Source organism: Astyanax mexicanus, chromosome 2, assembly GCF_023375975.1.
Source record: "Astyanax mexicanus isolate ESR-SI-001 chromosome 2, AstMex3_surface, whole genome shotgun sequence".
Taxonomy (NCBI): domain Eukaryota; kingdom Metazoa; phylum Chordata; class Actinopteri; order Characiformes; family Acestrorhamphidae; genus Astyanax; species Astyanax mexicanus.
The window spans coordinates 6,192,501-6,208,916 of NC_064409.1; the positions used below are offsets into that span (position 1 = coordinate 6,192,501).

General features: G+C 38.1%; 1 protein-coding gene across 2 annotated transcripts in view; it reads right to left on the minus strand.

The window, feature by feature from the left end:
* The window catches only part of chst11 (carbohydrate (chondroitin 4) sulfotransferase 11), a 91,096-nt gene that overhangs the window by 30,999 nt on the left and 43,681 nt on the right, over positions 1–16,416 (minus strand). For both annotated transcript variants that reach the window (XM_022671824.2, XM_022671825.2), the window contains exon 2: positions 6,623–6,708. In XM_022671824.2, coding sequence (XP_022527545.2) covers positions 6,623–6,708 — 86 coding nt within the window. The remainder of the gene's footprint in view (positions 1–6,622; positions 6,709–16,416) is intronic.

The following is a 16,416-nucleotide window of genomic DNA, read 5'->3' on the forward strand; positions in this document are numbered from 1 at the left end:
TTTACATCCTCCCCGCCCTGACTTTAATTTTTGCCTGTTCTCGTTTTTTCGCCCGTTCTTGGGCTCTCTATCTCCTTATAAGGGGCGTTTTTTTCCTGGCCGTGTCCCAATTCACTAGCCAGGGCAGCACAGGACTAATAAATATATAAACATATATGTTATACAAATATTATATATATAATATATATATATAATATATATTTTTTAAATGCTAAATCAGCATTTAAAAGGGCAAACGCCATGAATAAATGTTGCGTGTGTTCCAATATATAAAGTACAGTTTAATTTTCCCATGCAGAATCTGCATGAGAGCATGAATACTTTAGATATTTTATTTATATTCATAGAAATTCTGTAAAACCTAAAACTAAACTCTAAACCAGGGGTCGGCAATATGCGGCCCACAGGCCAGATGTGAGCCGCAAGCATGAAACAAACATCTGGCCTGTGAGGTTGTTTGAACTATTAGCGATAATATAAAAAAATATATAATAATAAAATAAAATGCTTCTCTGGCGAGCATTTGTTTACATACCTCCCCGCCCTGACTTTAGTTTTTGCCTGTTCTCGTTTTTCCGCACGTTCTTGGGCTCTCTATCTCCTTATAAGGGGCGTTTTTTTATAAATATATAAACATATATGTTATACAAATATATTATATATATTTTTTTTATATATATATGCACCTGTTAGGCTATATCAAGATTTAAAAGGGCAAACGCCAGGAATAAATGTTGTGTGTGTTCCAATATATAAAGTACTGTTTAATTTTCCCTCAGTGGGTTTCCATACTCACTCACACACACAAACACAAACACACACACACACACACACACACACACATACATAAAAAACTCCTCTTATAAAAAGCCACAGTCATACAGAGAGGGGAATGCCTGAGCAGGCCTGCCGTATGTGTGTGTGTGTGTGTGTGTGTGTGTATGTGTGTGTGTGTTCCATGGTTCACTGGACCACTGGGTCATGTGAAGCATCTGAAGGCAATAAACTTCCATTCAGTTCTTGAATTAACTTGCAGCAGTTCTTAGAGAAGAGGCCACTGAAAAAATCACTTTTTTTCAACTCAAAACTGCATGTAGGGTCACTTAATACACAAAATAAGGGATGTTTACAGTACACACACAATAGTGCTTAACAAATCATTTTCCAAGAGAGATATGTGTGTGTGTGTGTGTGTGTGTGTGTGTCAGTGTCAGGGCTCAGTGTTGCTTAAATACCCATTTAAGCAACACTTAAAGTAATATACTTGCATTTTTGCATGCTCTCACACCAGACTTCCCAGACTCTGCTGATCATGTGACCCTACAGTGTTCCCGCTCCCCCAGTTACTGATTGTTTGCACCTGGTCTGTCCTGTATATATATATATATATATATATATAACCCTCTGTTTTCTCTGTCCCTTGCTGAGTATTAAATGTAGATAGCTAGCTCTTCTACAACTCGTTTCCTTTGTTTTTGTCTTGTTTTGTTTCCAACCTGTTTTCCTTTTACCACTAACGATTTTTGCCTTGTGCACTTTATTGTTTATTTTTTTATTGTTATGGTTTGTTTCCGGAGTAATTGCATTATTATGCTAGTCTATTATCATTATATCACTGACATAACATGTTTTATAAAAGGCAGTAAATTCTGAGACAATACTGTATAATATCCAAGCAAATTAAGTATTAAGCCATTAAGCCATTAAGTATTAAGCATTAATGTGCTGAGTTGAACTGAGAGGTTTAATGGAGAAAATAAAGGATAGTGTAGCTCCATATTCCACACTCAGCAGCCTGAAAAAGGAAATGTCTCATTGTGTGTGTTTGTGTTTGTTTTACTACATGAGTGTGTCAGAGAAAGAAAAAGAGAGCATAAACATGTTGTGTTAATGTTGACAGTCCTAATATATAATATGCATTTTGCGTTAGTTTATACTGTATTTGGTAACTATTTGGTTTGGCATATCTTGTAGAGTCCCACTGTGCTCTATTTTAGGGCATATGAACATTAATGTAAATTAGGTTTGGGCTTATAATCAAGGGGAAATCAGATATGCAAAGATGACAATTTGTGTATTTTAAACATCCTGCATGTTTTATGTAATAGGTAAAAGTAAACGCTAGTCATAATAGATAAGAAGAATATGGACGACTGATGAATTATAACCTCAGGCAGGTTTTCTGTTATGTACACAGCAATGGGCAGCCAGGAATTATTTGGTGTGACACAATTAGTGACACACCCTGCCTTTTCCTGTACTCATTCTCACCAACCTCGACTGCTTTAGAACAGTTAACGACTTTATAAAGAGATTCTAGAGCCAGGGTGCTACATCACAGTGAAGCCTAGAAATGCTGTAAATATCTGCAAATCCACACCATCCGTCCACACAGGACATCAGGAGACAACAGAGGGGACAAGGTTTCAGACATATTTAGACACTTCCAAATCAATGACTTTTTATGAGATCATATAAGGATGGAGGAAAGGATGAAAGGATGAGTTAGATTGGCTATCAGTGTGAAATGTGGTTATGTTCTTGAAATGTGGCATAAAGATTCATGGGGCATCAAATTCAATTCGTTGCTATAGGAGGAAGAATAATAAAAAAAAGAAGAACAGTGTTAACAGAGTGGAAGAAAGCAAACAGAACTGAAATTCTAAAATGAAGGGAAACTTAGTATCACATAAGTGTAGCTGTGTGGGTTTTAGAGTGTTAAATATAGGGATGAAGACATGATCTCATTTGATTCTGTGGAAAAAATAGTGGACAGATAGAATGATAAAAAAATAGATAGAGGTTATAGCTTGCAAACTCTTTCATAATTAATATATTTAAAATTTTTCTATTATTAAAAATAGAAATAAAACAGTACCAGTAAAAGACAAACTTTCTCATTCAATTCAAAATGTTTCATTTTTATTTTTTATACATTGAAAGCAATACTAAAATCATCCAGACTATGAAGGAACACATAAGGAATCATGTAGTAACTTAAAAGTGTTAAACAAACCAAGGCTGGTAACTCTAATGAACTGATCCTGTACAACAGAGGAAACTCTTGCTCTTCCTTTCCTGCAGCAGTCCTGATGAGTGCCAGTTTCATCATAATGTTTTTTTTTTATTTTCTTTGTGACTGCACTTGAGATTGACTGACCTTCATTTTTTTAAGTATTTTTTTACTACATGTAATTAAGTAGTTCTTGCTTCTCATAATCTGGATTAGAACATTATTCAAATATTCACTATTCACTGTATACCTGTAACTCTACCTCTTCACTACTTTAACTGATGCTTCTAAACACATTATTAAGAGACAAGAAATTCAAGTAATTAACTCTTGATGAGTTCTGCAGCACAGCTGTTAACTGAAAGCCTGAATTCCAGGTGACTCTACCTCATAAAACTGACTGAGAAAATCCAGCAGAGATGTCCAAAACTGTTTAATCTAAGAAAGAGGTGCTACTTTAAAAAATCTAAAACATAAAACATATTTTGGTTTGTTTAACAAAATGAATTTCCTTTTTTAAATAATGAGAAATACTCTTGACTGGTACTGTGTAATAATTAGATGGGGGAAAAAGGGCTAACTTAATGAAACACCTTTAAAGAAAGCTCAGATTGCAGAGAGACTCCCTAAAGACAGAGTGTAGAAATAGTAGCCAGGCTGGGACACTGACTGTAGGCTAGTGTGAATCCTGTACATCCATAGAGAACTGTAACCGTCAGCAACATAAAGCTGCTTTACTGCAGAGAGCACAGTGTACCCAGGCATACAGAAAGCACAACTGGATTCCTCAGCACTGCTTACTGTTCAAATCTGGGGGCAGTTGAGCCGTTTTAAGGTATTTGGCGGCTGTATATATACAGTACAGGCCAAAGGTTTGGACACACCTTCTCTTTTTTAATGTGTTTTCTTTATTTTCATGACTATTAACATTGTAGATTCTCACTGAAGCATCAAAACTATGAATGAACACATGTGGAGTTTTATGTACTTAACAAAAAATGAGCTGAACCTCCACAGTCACCGGACCTGAACCCAATCCAGATGGTTTGGGGTGAGCTGGAGCACAGAGTGAAGAAGGCAAAGGAGCAACAAGTGCTAATAAACACCTCTGGGAACTCCTTCCTTCCTTCAAGACTGTTGGAAAACTTTTCATTTTAGATGGCCACCTCTTAAAGCTCATTGAGAGAATGATGCCAAGAGTGTGCAAAGCAGTAATCAGAGCAAAGGGTGGCTATTTTGAAGAAACTAGAATATAATCATATTCACCTTTTTTTTATTAAGTACATAAAACTCCACATGTGTTCATTCATAGTTTTGATGCCTTCAGTGAGAATCTACAATGTAAATAGTCATGAAAATAAAGAAAACACATTGAAAAAGATATATATATATATATATATATATATATATATATATATATATATATAAATAACAACCAGAATGGCTGGTTTGAGTGTCCGCTCCCTTAAATGATAATGAGCCACTATAAGCATTTGATAATGTTTTCTCTGATTGCAAGAAACAAGTTAACAGTTATTAACATTCACTATGAATTTATCTCTCTCTCTTCCTCTCTTTCTCTATCTCTCCTCTCTTTTACTCTGCCCCGTTTTCATTCTTCTGTAAATCGCAAAAAAAAAATCATAAAAGCAGCTAAAAATCTATATTTTTACCTTAAACTCCCTTTAGCTACACTGTCTACAAAGTCTGACAAACGTACCTAAGACCTCCAAAGATATTTTAAATTGGACAGTTCGTGATAGGAAGTCAAACCTGAATGGCATATTGAATTCTCTTTTTTCTTTCCAAGGCAGTCCCAAAAATCTGAGTGAGCTGTCTTTGTTCAGTTTGTGAACTGGTCGGCACTCCAGACACCCAAAAGTTTGTTTTCAAGCACTGAAAACATTTTGACTGCCACCGACAGTATTATTCAGGCTTTACTGCTCCTTTTAAAGAAGTCTTTCAAGCCTAATTCTGGTTCAAAGTCTGGATCAGTCTAAAAAATTTTCACCTTTGTAAGTAAGCTGTGGAAAGCAGTGGAATATTTGGTGGCCAAAATGTGGATGAATAGAAGAGGCCAAAATATCGGGGTGCATGAGGTAGAACGTTACCTTTATCAAAACAAAACAACAGGTTTTGCAAAACTAGAATCTATTGCGATGTTGACTGTTGCCTAGGTTAATTTTAGTCAGTGGTGCACCTGTGTTTTCCACTGCTATGGTAGCAATACACCAGAAATGTACGTAAACACACCTCACTTCCAGATATTTAAGCATATATTCGTAAACTCCATCGCTATTTACAGGACGCAGGCGCACGGCATGTAAATAGACTGCTGGCGGGGTGTGAGATAGCAATCTATCACCTTCTTCAGGGTGCAACTATCTATGCAAACATGCCCAATCACTACACATCCTCTACAGGATATGAAATGGATGTGAGACACAACTTGCTTAAAACCTAAATTGATCATTTCAAGATGTTTTTCCTGAGGAGCAGACAGAAACACCTGATTACAGCTCCAGCTCCAGAGCAGAAACTAGAAGAAAGAGAAAGAGAGAGACTAAGAGAGAGACTTTAAGAGAGAGACTTTAAGAGAGAGACTTTGAGAGAGACTTTAAGAGAGAAAGACAGACTAAAAGAGAGACTTTGAGAGAGAGATGAACAGAGAGAGCGAGAGACAGAGAGAGACTAAGAGAGAGAGAGAGACACTAAGAGAGACAGAGACTAAGTGAGAGAAAGCGAGTGAGAGACTAAGAGAGAGACTAAGAGACAGAAAAAGTGAGAGACCGACAGAAAGAGAGACTTAGAGAAAGAAGGAGCGAGGGACTGAGAGAGAGAGAGAGAGAGAGAGAGAGCAACTAAGATAGACTAAGCTAGACTAAGATAGACTAAGAGAGAGAGAAAGACTAGAGAAAGAGAGAGCGAGAGACAGAGAGAAACTAGAAGAAAGAGAGAGAGATTAAGAGAGAGACTTTGAGAGAGAGAGAGAGAGACTAAGAGAGAGACTTTGAGAGAGAGAGAGAGAGACTAAGAGAGAGACTTTGAGAGAGAGAGAGAGAGAGAGACGAACAGAAAGAGTGAGAGACAGAGAGAGACTAAGCGAGAGAGCGAGAGACAGAGAGTGAGAGAGAAACTTCAAGAGAGAACGAAGAGAGAGACTTCGAGAGAGAGAGACAGAGAGTAAGAGAGACAGAGAGAGAGACTAAGAGAGAGACAGAGAGAGAGAGAGAGAGAGAGCTAAATCTTACAGCACACAGAAAGTGCTTTGAGGAGGAGGCTCTGTATGCTAAGCGCTGCAGATCTGCATGTTTTAAAAAAGGAAATGGGATTTGACTGCCATATTGCGTTTCCACGGCAACGCGCTCGAGCATTATGCACAGGGTTCAAAGGTCACCCGCAGCTCTCCACGCAGGCTCTCCTGCCAAATTCAGACAAAACACAGTAAATCTGATTCCAGCATGGAAACGTGCCTCAGCGTGCTCTCAGTGTGACGCGCTCCAATAGACCATCATTAACAATCACAGCTGCTCTTCTCTTATTAGCTGCAGCTTCCCAACATCCAGTGATAAACAGCGAGACAGTCATTTACAGGATCAGCGGGGTTACCTGTGTGGGATTGTAGAGCTCCTGTAGAGCGTTTCTTGAGCCTTTTCGACAGCAGCCCTCCGCTGCAAACGGGTTCTGCCTTATAACTGCAAAACAATAACAGACAGGGGAACAGATAGTTAGTAAATGATAGACAGAAACGAGGGAAATGACAGAAACGAGAGAAACTAAACCCACATATGCACAGAACACTGTGCTTAAACTAGGCATGGATTAGACAGTCAGTCTCCTCCAGCGCTGGCGGCTTCAGTGTATGAAAAAATCCTGCATGTTCAAAAATATTACATATAACGCTGTGCTGTCCTGGCGTGGGCGTTTCATGAATATTCCGTATGTAATTTCATGAAATTGATATGGGAAATAGAATTTGCTCTCAGTGACTTGAGTGTTTTCTGGAAGACAATATTGGCTTAAAATGTAGGTTATATGTAATATACAGCTCTGAAAAAAAAATAAGAGACTACTTCAGTTTCTGAATCAATTTATCTTAATCAGATTTTGCTATTTATAGGTATATGTTTGAGTAAAATGAACATTGCTGTTTTATTCTATAAACTATCGACAACATTTGTTCCAAATTCCAAATAAGAATATTGTCATTTAGAGCATTTATTTGCAGAAAATGAGAAATGGCCGAAATAACTAAAAATGTAAAGACCTCAAATAATGCAAAGAAAACAAGTTTATATTCATAAAGCTTTTAAAAAAAAAATTAAAATCAATATTTGGTGGAATATCCCTGGATTTTAATCACAGTTTTCATGCATCTTGGCATCATGTTCTCCTCCACCAGTCTTACACACTGCTTTTGGATAACTTTATAATGCCACTCCTGGTGCAAAAATTCAAGCAGAAAAATTAATTCAGCTTGGTTTGATGATGATAATGATGATGATCATCATCATCATCCATCTTCCTCTTAATTATATTCCAGAGTTTTTTTTTACTTGGTAAAATCAAAGAAACTCATCATTTTTAAGTGGTCTCTTATTGTTTTCCAGAGCTGTATATTCAAAACTATGCGGACAACACTAATTTAGGGTACTTTAAACACACACATACACACACACACACACAGCTTTGCTTTCATAATATACATAAAATATACTTCCTGTACTATTTGTATGCTTTGGAGCAACAACACATTTTGCCTAAAGGTAACTTTGCCTAATCAATCAGCTTAAAGGAGAACTTTATTGACATAAGGACATATAGTTTTATTTCTAAATAATGCAGTTCCAGTTTAACACGACTGAAAACGATTCTTTATACCTCGCACAGCACTCTCTGAAAATAACCCCAGCTGAAAATGTGAAGCATTGAAAAGCTATGTATGAATATGAGAGGTACAGTCATAGGCTGAGTCACAAATGATTCAGCCTGCTCCCTATATAGTGCACTAGATAAGTCATGATAATATGGGATTTACCCCTTTAGCACACTAATCTGATAGAAATGCAAGTTATTTATAATGTAATCCCACTGAAATGTAGCCTGACTATACTAATAATCCCTGGCATCCAGCTAGATAGCTAAGAGTGCTTAATACTGATTAATATTGTCAGTCAGCTCAATAGTAGTTAGTTTTATGTGAGGCAGGAAGCCTTTGGGTTTAATTAGAGAAGAACATTTAATGACACTGAACAATTGATGGAGTTCAATGCATAGAGGTTTTATTTTACAGGTTCTCTGGATAAACTGCACTGCCTCTACCAGGAGTAATACAACTGTCTTAACCCTTGTGTGGAGTTCGGGTCTGTGGGACCCGTTTTCATTTTTCATCAAATGATACTAAAAAAATATTTTTTCTAACTCAAACTCATTGGCATTGGCTCATTTTTTTGTGAAAAACATATATCAAAACACATTTTCGATAAACACACACTGTACACACCCCCCCCCCCCCGCCCCCCCTTACACATTTATATTACATACAGTATGTTTGGCCAAGAGCTAATAAACATTGCTTCATTTGTAAATTTGAAACTAAACAAGTTTTCTACTCATATCTTGAGTTTAATTCATTTTCTTTTACATTTTATTAATAAAAATAAAAAAAAAAACGAGTAGCACTTTTTGAAAGAAATGTAACATAAGAAAGGTAAAGGGCAAATATTAACCATGTAAGCTGTTTATATTGCTTGCAATTTAGGTGAAGCGAGCATGTGTAAAGCATTTTAATGTAAAATTGCTTAATTTTGCTGAATTAAATACAAGTAACAAAGTAAACGAGTAACAAAAATATGAACACCACACAAGGGTTAAAACAGTAAGTAACAGGAAGCAGCTGCTAAAAGCATGCAGTTAGAAATTACATTAAAATAAAAAAATATCATTTTTTTAGTTTGTGCAGTTTTGCAGTTTTTCACTGAATCTTTGCAGAAGAATAGCTAAATAGCTTTTCAGAATGCAACATCATATACAACATCATCAGCCACATCATAAGCAAACCCATGCAAGAACACTACCTCCACCATGTTTGACAGATGATGGGATTCTGATTTGCATGACGAACTGTTCCTTTCATTCTTTTTACTCAAGTTTTGGTATAATCTGTCCATAGCACTTATTTTTCCAAATCTGGGAAGTCTTTTTTAAAGATGTTTTATTTCACTCTATCGCAGGGTTCGGCAATTAAGATATTTTCAAGTGATTATGTGGTGGGCCACAAACGAGAGGCTGATGGAGGGGGGATTTAAAATGAAGTGTAATGGGATGGAGTGCTGCTACAGACTAGTAGCTCTCCAGCACAGAGGGTTGTGGAACCCAATTGCAGAAGAGTTGATCTAAAAAGCAGGTAAACCCAAGAAGAAAGAAAATAAAAAAAAAACAAAATAAACACACCACACCTCGTCACGGTCGCAGTCCAATACAGTACCGCTGCCCCGGCTAGTGAAATGGGACACAGCCGGAAAAAACGCCCTTATAAGGAGATGGGGAGCATGAGAACCGGCAGAAAAACGAGAACGGGTGGAAACAAAAGTCATGTCGAGCGCAACAGAGAGACTGTAGGGGAGGCATGTAAACATAAGCTCGCCAGAGAAGCATTTTATTTATTTATAGTTCTTCAAACAACCTTTAATGAGGTATACTACTATTAATTATTAACTATTATTATTCATGCATCACTTCCAGATCATTATTTCACTTTTTATTACTTCAGCTAACCCTTAAAACAAGCATTGTCTGAGAACAAAATAGCCAAACTAATGTATCAGGCAATAAACTCTTACTCACAGCCTCATTAAACTAGAGGTTATGGCTTTAACCCTCACAAGTGGAACACAAAGACTAATGCACTGTTGTGTCCGCACACACACACACACACACACACACACTCGCAGAGGGAGTGGGTGACCTCTGTGAAAGCCCTGGCTTTAATAATGTATTGTACTTCAACCTTTCAACAGATTCCATATAAACAAACAATTAATGACCGCTCCCTGTGTCCACACAACCTACAAACACACACTCACACACACACACACAGTAGCAGAAATGTGTGTGTGTGTGTGTGTGTGTGTGTGTGTGTGTGTGTGAGTGTGTGTTTGTGCCAAATGATTAAACAACTGAAGCAGGTCTGCCACAATCACATGATTAAACTTGATTAACCCCATTGAACCGGGCGTCTCTCTGGCCATTCATTCACTCAGAGACTCTGCTGATCTGCTGCAACACTTAAATCTGCTGCTCCAGGCAGATCCACCGCTGAGCACAGTGAACAACAGACTCAACGATTCTATAACTGTAAATAAGAGATGCACAGTTATTCCTTTATTATTGGATGCATCCTGATGTTTTCCGAGCGAGCGCTCAAACTCATCCAGCTAATAATTAAAAATGTTTATCACTGTCATTTCAATGATCAGAGTGGCAATAATATGAGACTGATGAGCAGATTCTATCTTTATCTATAACCTACAGTTTTTGTATTGTTACAGTAAGATAAGATAAGATAAGATAAGATAAGATAAGATACATCAATTTTACATATCAGAAATATTGCATAAACCCTGGACCTTTCATATTTTACACATTCCCTCTAAATGTAAATCTGATTGGACGTTACATTCAATCAATAATTCATATTCTTTTCTGTTGTAACAGACAGGAAAAAGGGGTAGAGAGAAGCTAAGCAAACTAAACAGAACAAAACTGCTGCAATTTATATGGAAAGACCATTAGCGCAGAAAATGGGGCAAAAGAGTCTAAAAGCGGAGAGAGTGCGCATTTCTAGTGCAGAAAAACGGGCCAAAGAGTCTAAAAGCGAAGAGAGAGAGCACTTCTAGTGCAGAAAAACGGGCCAAAGAGTCTAAAAGCGGAGAGGGTGCGCATTTCTAGTGCAGAAAAACGGGCCAAAGAGTCTAAAAGTGGAGAGAGTGCGCATTTCTAGTGCAGAAAAACGGGCCAAAGAGTCTAAAAGTGGAGAGAGTGCTCATTTCTAGCGCAGAAAAACGGGCCAAAGAGTCTAAAAGCGGAGAGAGTGCGCATTTCTAGTGCAGAAAAACAGGCCAAAGAGTCTAAAAGCGGAGAGGGTGCGCATTTCTAGCACAGAAAAACGGGCCAAAGAGTCTAAAAGTTGCCGTAATTAAGGAGTTTAATATTAAGAGACATCATGAAATGAAACATCAATTTGAAAAATCTTAGTTTAAACAACACTGTCAAAGATAAAGAGAGTAAGTCAAGTAAAATGGTGTGTAAATGAAATAATCAGGAAAATGTATTATTTAAAGTGGTATATTTCATTATTTGTTTTATTATAGAGTCTGTGGCCCGTGACTTCAAATATATTTCTCCTTCTGATGAGTTTCTTTGATTTTGCCAAATTAAAAACCTCTATGATCACAAACCATCAAACCAAACTGAACTGCTTAAATTTAATTTTTGCACCAGGAGTAAAGCAGTATAAAGTTATCCAAAAGCAGTGTGTAAGACTGGTGGAGGAGGAGAACATGATGCCAAGATGCATGAAAAAACTGTGATTTAAAAAATGCTAAAGAGATGAAAAACTGAAAAACCTTGATTAATTAATTTATTAACTAATTGGCCCTGATTGGTGAACTACCTGATGCACATTTGAAATTCTCACAAGTGGGAACAGAGCAGTGCAGAGAAACCCATTTACTAATTTATTATGCACATTTTAAATATCACTCATTCATCATCAAAATAGATCCAAAGCAGATAAACAGTTTACCTGATTTAAAATGTGATCAGCAGTGACAGGACTAAACTGAAGCGTGTAACCTTGCTCTGGTGGAAATGGGTTTTGTAAAGAGAAGCTTATTACTGTTCAGTACAGCTGTAGCAGCAGAACCAATGAAAGCTGCTTTTGTGCCGCACTGACAGCTACAGTTCAGCATTCAGCACTCATCTCTCTCTCTCTCTCTCTCTCTCTCTCTCTCTATCACTCTTGTTCTTTCTCTATTGCTATCATCCTTACCCTCTATCACTCTCTCTCACTCTCTATCACTCTTGCTCTCTCTCATTCTCTATTGATATCACTCTCTCTTTCTTTCTCTCTTGCTATTACTCTCTCTTTCTCTCTTGCTATCTCTTTCTTTCTCTTTTGCTATCACTCTCTCTTCCTCTCTTGCTTTTACTCTCTCTCGCTCTTTATCTTGCTCTCTCTTTCTCTCTTGCTATCACTCTCTCTATTTCTTTTGTTATTGCTCTCTCTCTCGTTCTCTTTCTCTCTCTGTCTTTCTCTCTCTCACTCTCTATCCTTCTCTCTCGTTCTCGCTTTCTCTCTTGCTATTACTCTCTATCACTCTCTCAATATTTCTCTTATCACGCTATCTCTTTCTTTCTTTTTTGCTTTTACTCTCTTTCTCTCGCTCTCCCTCTCTCTCTTGCTCTCTATCACTCTCTCTTTCTCTTTTGCTATCACTCTCTTTTTTCTTTCTCTCTTGCTATCACTGTCTTTTTCTTTCTCTATTGCTACCACTCTCTTTCTCTCTTGCTATCTCTTTCTCTCTCTCCCTCTCTCTCTCTCGCTCCCTATCTTTCTCTCTTTCTCTCTCTCCCTCTCTCTCTCTCGCTCCCTATCTTTCTCTCTCTCTCTCTCTCTCTCGCTATCTTTCTCTCTTTCTCTTTCTCTCTGTATTTCTCTCTTTCTCTCTCTCTCGCTCCCTATCTTTCTCTCTTTCTCTCTCTCCCTCTCTCTCTCTCGCTCCCTACCTTTCTCTTTTTCTTTCTCTCGCGCTCCCTATCTTTCTCTCTCTCTCTCTCTCTCTCTCTCTCTCTCTCTCTCGCTATCTTTCTCTCTTGCTCTCTGTATTTCTCTCTCTCTCTCTCTCTCCTCCTACAGCAACATGCTGGTGAGCCAGTCCCTGTTCTATTTAACAGCTTTATCCTAACGTAGATTAATTATGTTTTTGTCAGTTTTATCTATTATACAAACTGATTTAGCCACACACACACACTCACACGTGTACACAGAATAGCCTAGACTGCTTGTGTGTGTGTTTGTGTGTATGTGTGTGTGTGTGCATGTGTGTGTGTGCATGTGTGTGTGTGTGTGTGTGTGTGTGTGTGTGTGTGTGTGTGTGTGTGTGTGTGCATGTGTGTGTGTGCTTGTGTGTGTGTGTGTTTGTGTGTGTGTATACATGCCTGCAGCTATACTACACTGCCTGCTTTTGATGTCAGAACATTTATTCCTACTAGACAGACGGGAACGCAGGATGAAAGAAGAGAAAAGAGAATGATGGGGAAGAGACGGAGAGGTAAATGGTGAGGGAATGGTGATGAAGAGAAGAGTGAGACAGAGAGAGAGAGAGCTGCAGTGGAGATAGGGATGGGATGGATACGGGGGGCAGAGTACACAAAGAGAAAGGCCATTACAGCCAATTGCTCTCATCCGTCCTCTTGATATTTGTGCAAAGCGCAGCTTACAGCTCATCAGGGCAAGGAACAATGGAGTGAAGACCAAAACAGAGCGCACATGTGTGCAATGAAGCACAATAAACAGGTGAAATAAATCGTGTCTATCCAAAACAGCAACGTGAGAGAACATTCTGAGGCCCGATATTTGGTTTTCTCTTACTGTAATTCTATTTAACAAATAGGGCCCTATCTTAACAGTAACAGCACTTACAAATAAATCTACACTGTTGGGCATTAAGGTCTAAAAGTGAGGTGTGTTCATGTCAATTTCTGGCATATTGCTATCTTGGCCTCAGAAAACACAGGTGCACCACTGACTGAATAATACCCTGACAAAAGTCAACAGTTAACAGTCAGATGACCATAACTCTCTTGTCAACAAAGGTGCAATCCATTAAAGTCAGAGCACACCTAGCTCTTCAAGGGAATGGCAAGCAATTCGCTGATGTGTTTATTTCACGACCATGTAAAACACACCCACGAATAATTAAGAGAAATTAGCATTTTTACGTTCTGACAATACTGTTCCAGTTAGTAAAAACGCTAATCTATGGAGCTATAAGATACTTTTCTACCACTTTATTTTCCTCCAAACACACACACACACACACACAGCTGATGGTGCGTTTCCTCTTTCGAAAATTTGGAGCTACACAGTATTTAAGCTTTCAGTACATTACAATATTCTCATTTTAAAAGCATCAAAACAGGCGCTGAGTGGTCCAGCGGTCTAAAGCACTGCCACTATGAGCGGGAGGTCGCAGGTTCAAACCCCAGCTCATGCTGCTTTGCCATCAAGCTGCCGGCGCTCAGAGGGAGCACAATTGAAAATGTAAAAAAGGTTAAATAACTTATCAAAAAAAAAAGCATCAAAACTACCCTGTGATATTATAATATGGTAAAAAAAAGCTCACCAGTACACACCTGACACTGTGGATCAAGGAATTTTAAATACCAACACAACACTGGAAATGGAATGTGCCATTGATTTGGACCCACTATGAGACCTCTAATACTTACTTAACTAATAATTTGTTAAAAATAAGCCTTGCCATGAGCATGCTGGCCAGAGTTCCACCTTACTCACAACAAGATAACACCTCACAACTCACAACCTATACAGGTGTGGGCATTCCTAAGCTGTCTCCTGCAGAAAAAAAAACTTCATGATCAATATGCAAATGCAACATAAAGAGCTATAAAAAAGGAGGTCAAGAAAAAGGTTAAGAGAGAAGCAGGTAGTTGTATGTCAGTAATGTTACGCATGGCTCTGGGTCCTGACACAAGACCTAAAAACAAACCTCTGAGTACAAAAGGTTCAGTGTGTGTCCGCTCCACCTGCGCCTGTTCCACCGATACCACCGAGCTATGCACTAATCAGTAGTGCTGGGGTTACAGTACACACACACACACACACACCTGTTCTCATTTCCTCTGTGCTGACAACACTATAAACGGCACTGTACAGCACCCGGGTACCGCCCCCAACCACCTGACCTTGAGCTCAACCCTTCATCATCACATGCCGGTTCAACACGGCAGGGTCAGGCCATGCACAAGAGGTGGAGAGGTTCAGTGGAAAAGCATGAACAGAATCTGAAAAGCTCAATACACTGCTTTTTTATTTAATGGGATTATTTACAGTTATAGTCACATGTATTTTATTTTCCTACATTATAAATGAATACTGAAGTGATTCAGTCTATGAAGGAACACATGTAGGGAATAAATTATGTAGTAACTTAAAAGTGTTAAACAAACCAAAATACTCTGTAAAACATTAAGATTATCTTATCTAGGGAGCTGTTAACTTGTGGTTTCTGAGGCTGGACACTCTGGTAATTAATAATAAATAATCCTGTACAACAGAGAGAACTCTTGCTCTTCCTTTCCAAGGGGGGTACAGATGAGTGCCAGTTTCATCATTACAAAGTTTTTGATAGTCTGCACTTGAGAATACTTTTTCTTTACTTAGTTGAGTAGGTCTTGCCATAATATGGTTTAGAACATTATTCAAATATTCACTATTCACTGTATACCTGTAACCCTACATCTTCACAACTTTACAACTGATGCTCTCAAACACATTAATATGCAAGAAATCCAAGTAATTAACTCTTAAAGAGTCCAGCACAGCTGTTAACTGAAAGCCTGAATTCCAGGTGACTCTACCTCATAAAGCTGACTGAGAAAATCCAGATAAATATATATAAAAAAGTGGCCAAACCTGTGTATATTGTACTATTTTTGTCGTTATATGTGTCACACAGGCCAGACTCAGGATAGACAATAGCAGATACAAATCGTAAGTTTATTAGTAAAGGGGCTTACAAGAGTAGTGAAGGGCAGGCATGGTCAGTAACAGAATGGCAGCAAATATAAACAACATACCAGAGAGTAGTCAGGCAATACATGGACATACACAATAAATACAGCAATAAAAGTGAGGAGGCAAAAGAGGGAGACAAAATACAAAAAGGTCAGCAACTAATTAGGCAATTAATAGAATGGACAAAGCAAAAAAACGAGAAAACGGTAATACAAAAATGGGCGGTAACAAAAAGGCAAAGACAAAAGAACTAGATTTAATACTCAGCAAAGATGAGGCCAAACTGAGGGGTATATATCCAGAAGAGAACAGGTGACAACAATCAATAGTTCGGAGAGCAAGAACACTGTAACTTCACGTGAACTGTAGTGTTAGAGAGATCCGGGAAATTGCTGGGAAATGTATAAATTTAGAAAATAAACTGTAACTGTGTAATAAAGGATTTATATCAAGGCCTCAAGTTTTTGTGATTTACATACCTAAAATATCTAAAGCTACGTTTAACCAGTTGCACCGCAGTTCCCGCCTTCTTTTGACAGATCTACTAAGGTGATTGGCTGCAGTAAAAAATGATGGACAG